This window comes from Ammospiza nelsoni, chromosome 16 (assembly GCF_027579445.1).
Source record: "Ammospiza nelsoni isolate bAmmNel1 chromosome 16, bAmmNel1.pri, whole genome shotgun sequence".
In the NCBI taxonomy this organism is placed as follows: Eukaryota; Metazoa; Chordata; class Aves; order Passeriformes; family Passerellidae; genus Ammospiza; species Ammospiza nelsoni.
This window is the reverse complement of record NC_080648.1, coordinates 14,714,941-14,721,806: the sequence shown is the minus strand read 5'-3', so window position 1 is coordinate 14,721,806 and position 6,866 is coordinate 14,714,941. Positions and strand designations below refer to the sequence as shown.

The window sequence follows — 6,866 nt, the reverse complement described above, 5'->3', positions numbered from 1 at the left end:
ATGAGTGAACTGCCAGCACCTCCTGTGTGATTTGTGCAGCCTTTTCCCAGCCAGAACAGAAGAGCCTCAGGAACCCAAGTGGATGAAAGGTCTTTTCCAGCCTCACCTCTGACTTCCATGTGCTCCCCCCACTCCTCCTTGACTTTGGGCTCAAAACACCTGGCATGGCTGAAGGGACCTTCTTTATCTTCTGATATTTTTAAACTCTCACTCTAGGCAGAACAATCTTCTATCTGAATGCTGGGTGAAGTCCTGAATCCTCCTCCTGAATGCCAGAAAAGGAAAAGCTGAAATTCCTCTGGGAGTCCTTCTTTTTAATTCCTTTTTATTCCTCTGCTGCCTTTCCCAGTACAAGGAGTGAGACTCCAGGAGACTCCACTTGGCTCCTGGGGTTGAGGGAAGACAGAGAAATTGCCTCTAGAGCTGTGCACTGTGTTTAATTTCTCATGGATAGGATGAACTCTAACAGCCAGAAATCTTGAGGGGTGCAGAAAAACCCAAGGTGAGAAATCACAGCCTGGGAGATTTTGCAGTTCAGTGAGGATCATTCAGAATGGGCCACTTATCTGACTGCAGCCAAGTGAGCATTTCACAGGATCATTCCATACAACTCTATCTCTGCACAGAGCAAACCCAAATAAGCCAGGACAGTTCCAGTGTCCCCCCACTGCCAAATCCTCCAGGTAGTGTGTTCTTTTCTGGATCTGACCAAAGATCAATTGCTTCTAGATTTGCTGCAGTGTTTCAGGATTTGCAGCCTAGGCATTGGCACCATGGCATTTAAGGTTTCTGTTCAGGTGCTGACAGTAAAATAACAACACCCTGAAGTTCTAAATGCTCCCAAAAACTGAGCAATTGCAGCCAGGTATCTGCTGGAGTCCATGTGACTTTACAGCAGCTTGGCTGTGGCTTCTGGTGCACAACACCAAAGTTATTGCAGCATCAGCTCAGCTCTGCATCTGATGGAGGAACTCTTCCTCAGTGGTCCCAAGGCTGCTGCATTTTGGGCTGTAAGATGTGCAGGAGAGCTCTGGGCTGGGCTGGGCAATGTGTTCCTCACCAAATTATGATTTATGTGGTGAGATGAAAATATAAAAAGATAATTCCTTCTTTAATATGCAGTAAGGGGTCACTTTATAGAGGCTGTGCAATGTTAATGGAATTTATCAGCTTAAAAATGTTTTTCAATTGCAAATAACTCAACTGTAATTTATGGGATTGTTTACCCTGAATTGCCTGACATCTCCATTCCTGCACCTTCTAAGGCTTACCATAAACTCCTCCTGGCAGTTCTCATGCAAAGCAGGAATGAGAGTGTAATTCTGAGGTCAGTAGCTCTCAGATGGGGATGATGCTTATTGTTATAATAAATAAATAAATTTATTTTTAGCCTTTCCCTTTTGGCCCTGGTGGCTGTTTTTGTGTTTCTCAGGAAGGGAGTGGCCCACATCAACTCTGCTGAGCCAAATCTGCCTACAGCTGACTCTGGATCCAAACTGTCATTCACATCATGCCAAAATTTGGCCCTTTCACATTAAGCTGTCTATTCTATCTCTTAAAAACATGAGTGGAAAATCTGTCTGTGGACAGAACACCTACTGATGTCAGTGGGAACTGACTGAACTTGCTCTAGGGTTGCAGAGCTTTCAATATTTCTGCTGTTGTTTTTGCTTTTTTCCGTCATCTTCTCAGAGAAAGAAAAAAGTGTGGCAGTGGGCACGTCTTAAAATGCCATGGCTAATGGAGGCATCTTCACATCAGGAACAAATCACATCTCCAAATCCCAGACAGACACTTGTTAGGTGCTGCAAAGTGAGAGGGAGAGAAGTGACAATCAAGATCCATCAGGAAACTTGTGCTTGTGTGCACCCATCCCAACCCTGGGACCCACAGGCCCCACCAGTTTCCATCTGGCTCATTGTGCTCCTGCCTCTCTGTGATGCAAGTTCTATCTGTAGTGCTCTTGTCCTGCAAAAATGGGAAAAAACCCAGGTTTCCCCTTGGCACACTGTGCTCATCAGGTTTGTCCTGCTCAAGTATTTCATTTAATGGATGTGGAAAAGGTTTGAGGTCCAGAAGTCAATGCAGAAAACAGAAAGGAAGAAAAAGGCAGAAACCTGGAAAATAATCCCATGATTCTGCTGCTTCTTGGCTGCTCCACCTGGTCTGCTCACTTTGGGAGAGGAGCAATGGCCCAACAGCCAGAGTGGGACAGGATTGGAACCAGGTTGGTGTCTTAAATGTTTCACCTGCTTCAGTTAGGTCAATTTATTTAAACCATCACTACATCTTTCTGCTTTTGCCTTCAGTCTTTCTGGTGGAAGACAGAATAAAGTGAGACAGGATCTCACTTGAAATATTCTGGTTTCACCTCTAATGCAGAGCTTACCTGAGTGTGAGTCAGACTTACCAAGGAATGAGATGCTGCTCTCCCCACAGGGAAATGCTGGCTCTCTGGATGCAGGGTTTCCATTGAGGCACTGCTAAAAAAACCCAAAATAAACAAAATAACCCATTCCCCAGCTGGCTCCAGCACTGTGCACTGCCACACTGGGCTTTGGAATAGCACAAAAGTGACCATTATCAAAGCCAGTGTGAGAAGTGAGCTAAAGCAGGCTCAGCAGTGAGGGGAGCAGCAATCTCAGCCCCTCTCCTGGAACTGGGCAGGACTTGGTGATGCTCTGGCAATGAATGAAGAAAAAAATGAGCATTTTTGAGCTCTTCCAGCTGCAGCAGCCAGGAGCTGTGTGAGAAATGCTGCAGCAATCCCAACCCAGCCCAGCCCAACCATTCTGCTCTGCTTTGTGCTTCTCCCAAGCCTCTCCTGCTTCTGTTCTCCTGAAAGCTCCAACACCTCCCCTGTCCCTGCCCCAGCAGCTACTGAATGCAATTCAGGAATCTCTCCAGGTTTATTTGTGCCCTGCTGGTGTTGGGAAGGTGCTCAGAGCCCCAGAGCCTGGCACACAGAGCTGTGACAGCAGCAGGAATGGGCACAGCTGCAGCATCTCAGCCTAGGGGAAGGAAAAAGGCCCACAAAACATTAATTTAATGTCATGCTAAAGGCCGCTGCTGGTGTGGAGCCCTCGGTGCAGAGCCCATTCCACATCTTGGCTATAAAGAATTAATTTAAAGCAGGATGTGGCCTTTCTATCTCCTGATTTCTTTGTCCCATCATTACCCTTAAGCAGCAGCTCGTTGTACTTGTATTTTAGGTAGCAGAAAATGAGTGTGGCAGGGGTGAAGTGCTGTCACCTGGCATTGCTGGGCATGTGCCACGTGCATATCCCACAGGCTGTGTTGGGATACTGCACAGCCTGGTGTTTGCTAGGAATTGGATTTTTGTTTTAAACTTTATTAGTGTGCAGCTCGTCATGCACGCTGCTAAACGTCTTCTTGCCACAGGAACAGCACTCCTGTGTCCCCTGCTGTCACCCCAGGCAGGGCTGTGCTGCCTGTTTGTGTTTCCTTTGACTGCTAAACTGCTCATTGGAAATTAATTCATAAATAATTCATTGGGTGTTGCACTCTGTGCTTAAAAGTTCATCGTGTAGGTGGTGGGTTGTGGGTTTTCTTAGAAGTGGCAGTGCTTTTCTCCTTTCATTTTTCTGTGTTCATCTTGTGTGTGTGCAGAGCTCCCACTGCAGCCTGTTGGTTCTGCTGTAGATGTTTTAATGTCTTTCTGGCACATGATAGTTATTCTCAAATTTACTTACTATGGTTCAGGGTTATTGTGTTGCAAAAACTCTCTTTTGAGATTGGGGTTTATTGTAATACACAAATGATTTCTGGGAGTAGTTACAACTGACAGAAAAATAACAAATTATCCAGAAATGCACCTCCCCTGTCCCATGCACAGACACATACTCACTCACACTTCCCAGTCAGTCATTTATTAGTCCTAAACCTGATGATGCTGGACAGCAATGAGAGGTTTCTCATCTCCCTGATTTCCCAAGGCAGGTTTTGGTTTTTTGGGTGGGCCTTACAGCAAATGTGGCTCTCTCTGGAACCAGTGTCACCTCTAACACTGCTAATTTCAGCTCTGGAGCCTCCCTAGTTTGTTCCTAGAAAAGCATTAAACCCTGTATAAATAGGTAAAATATGCAGAGAGAGCTTTGGGTTTTTTATTTTGTCTTATCTTTTGTTTGTTTTCTTGTCTTCCCAATCTGGCAAAGCAGATGCAAGACCCACATCCAATGACTAAAATCCCATCTCAGTCATGTGCAGCATCCTTGCAGCTCTCAGCTGCTGGACTCAAGTTGCAGGTAGAGTTTAGGCCAAGCAATGTATTTTTTTTTTTTGTTTTAAAACATGCTGAAATACCAAGCAGCACTGCAGTCTTACTGTCCCCTGTGTACTTGTGTGTGACAGTGTTCACAGGGGTTTTCAGATGAGGGAAGAGGTGAGGATTTGATTCCATGTTTCAGGAGGCTTGATTTATTATTTTATGACATATATTACATTAAAACTATACTAAAAGAATAGAAGAAAAGGTTCTCAGAAGGCTAGCTAAGAATAGAAAGGAAAGAATGATAACAAAGGTTTCTGGCTCGGACACAGTGTCCAAGCCAGCTGACTGTGATTGGCCATTAATTCCAAATATCTACATGAGGCCAATCACAAATGCACCTGCTGCATTCCACAGCAGCAGATAATCAATGTTTACATTTTGTCCCTGAGGCCTCACGGCTTCTCAGGAGGAAAAAAAATCTTAAGATGTCTCATAAAAAGATGTCTGCGACACTCGTGGGTTGTGCTGGCGTTTGAAATATTCCTGTTTCACAGCCTGGGTAAGGGGGTGCCATGGGAATGGGGCTCTCAGAGGATCATTTAGGGTGGAAAAGGCCTCTAAAAGCACCAAGTCCCACCATGAACCAGCAGTGCCAGGTCCAGGCAGGGAGGAGAGGGGGGAATGAGGCTCCAAGGGGGAGCCTGGGCTGGTGCCAGCTCTGCTCCACAAAACCATAAACCCAAATCAGAGAGGTTATTCCAGAGATACCAATGATGTTTTGTGCCTCTCCCCTCCCTACAGGCACCCACTGAAAGGAGCCCAGCAGATGAGGTTGCATTCCTCAGAGAGGAGGCAGTGGGCTGCTTTCTGCCTGTGCTGCTCAGGAGACTGAAAGCCAAGCCCAGAAATAAGGAAAAAAAAAAGCCCACGTAGGTGTGAGAGGGAAAATAGCAGAGCTGGTGAAACACAGGCCTGGTTGTGTGATGGCCTGAAGCAGAGCTGTTATGTGCAGAGCTATTCACAAACCCCAATTTTAATAAGTGCAGATCATATCAGTAATGTAGATTACAATAGTTTGAATCAAATATTTAAAGACTACTTACACTCTGCTTTTTATCCTGAAATGACTGCAGAAAAGAGCCAAGTTCTTGCTGCTGGCTTGACTTCATGCTTTTTCTCTATTAAATGAGGCCATATAATTTTCCTCTGGGATACATTTGGCACTGGAGCTATTTAGGTCTGAACCTTCATCACTAAATTGAGGAAGATTTTTCAGTTCAGCTTAAGGAGAGAAGAATCAAGGTCATAGCACTGGAGAAAAACTGTTAAAAACAGATAGTTCTCCTTGCTGATTTTCTGGCCACTGTTCATAAAAATAAAAAATAATCACCCAGATTTAACAACTGAACTTCAGCAGCAGCAACTTGTCTGTACTGAACTCAGATGAAAAAATATGAAAACTCAGCTGCACATAAAATTTTAAGCTGTGGAAGTTGTTACCATTTTACAGAGTATGAAATGGACTCATTTTATCTAAATGATTCTTTATTTGGTAATTATTTTTTGTTTATCTTGGCTATTTAGGATTACAAAAAGGAAACAATCACCTGTAAGGGTATGAAAAAAAGCAAGAAAAAATTGGGAGGCGCTTCTTAATAAGTGAAGGGGAAGGTACTTGGGAGGAAATTACATTTTGATGATTTTCCCAGGAGCTGATTTTGGAAGCCAAATCCAGGTTTTGGCTTCCCAGACTTAAAAAATGGTGGAGATGCTGCTGCTGTTGAGTTCTACCCATCATTTCTAGCATGGGGCAATGCAAACATGCTGCTGCTCTGCTGAGCTGCTGAACTCTACCCCAAGAGAGGCAGGGGCTGAGGGGTTCCCAGGGCTGGAAACCTCCTGCCAATGTCCTTCTTGCTGGGGTTAATTCATGAATTATTTCATTGTCCCTTTGCTGGAAATTCCATATTCAGGCCAACATCTGCAGCTGGAGTTCAGCTGAAAGATGCCTTTTCTCATTTTTTAATATTTTTTAAAGGACAAACAGTCCAAGACCCAGTGAGGGACCAGCAGTCTGTGTGTGCCCACCCAGCAGAACTGAGGGAATTTGTGTGCAGCCTGGTAAACAGCAGCCCCTGCAAACTGGAAAACAAATGTTCCTCCAGCCTGGATCCTGGCTGTGTCCCAGTGGGACTGGGCTTTGTCTCTCTGAGGGGTCTGGAAGGCACAAACAACTTTCCACCCGGACTGACATCCTGCAATTTGTTCAGATAATGAGCCTCAATCAATGCTCTCATTTACTGACAAAATCCAGGGTGAACAAATTCATATTTAAAACCCAGCTCCTGCAAAATGCCCTCAGAAGTGATTGCCTGGCATGTGCAGAGTCACCAATGAGCAGCTGATTAGTTGGCCAATTAAAACAAAACTGATGGATCATTAAAGCAGCCAGAGGTTTCCAAGAGGCTTTCTGTGACTTGGTCCAGAGGCTGCTGGTTTTGGAGTTTAGTTTTTTGGTGGTGTTTTTCTTTGTTTTGATTTTTTTTGTTTGTTTTGTTGTTTTTTTTTTTTTTAATTGTTGCATGAATCTGTCTGATCATTCGGTGTCCATTCACACTAAGATAAAAGAATTACA

At 44.5% G+C, this 6,866-nt stretch overlaps 1 protein-coding gene across 1 annotated transcript in view; it reads right to left on the bottom strand.

The window, feature by feature from the left end:
• Positions 1–990: 990 nt before the first annotated feature.
• SGCD (sarcoglycan delta) overlaps positions 991–6,866 on the bottom strand; it is a 313,783-nt gene continuing 307,907 nt past the window's right edge. The window contains exons 9-10 of the mRNA XM_059483998.1: positions 2,411–2,483; positions 991–1,805 (exon numbers count right to left, since the gene is read on the bottom strand). Of these exons, the coding sequence (XP_059339981.1) occupies positions 1,753–1,805; positions 2,411–2,483 (126 nt within the window). The 3' untranslated portion in view covers positions 991–1,752. The remainder of the gene's footprint in view (positions 1,806–2,410; positions 2,484–6,866) is intronic.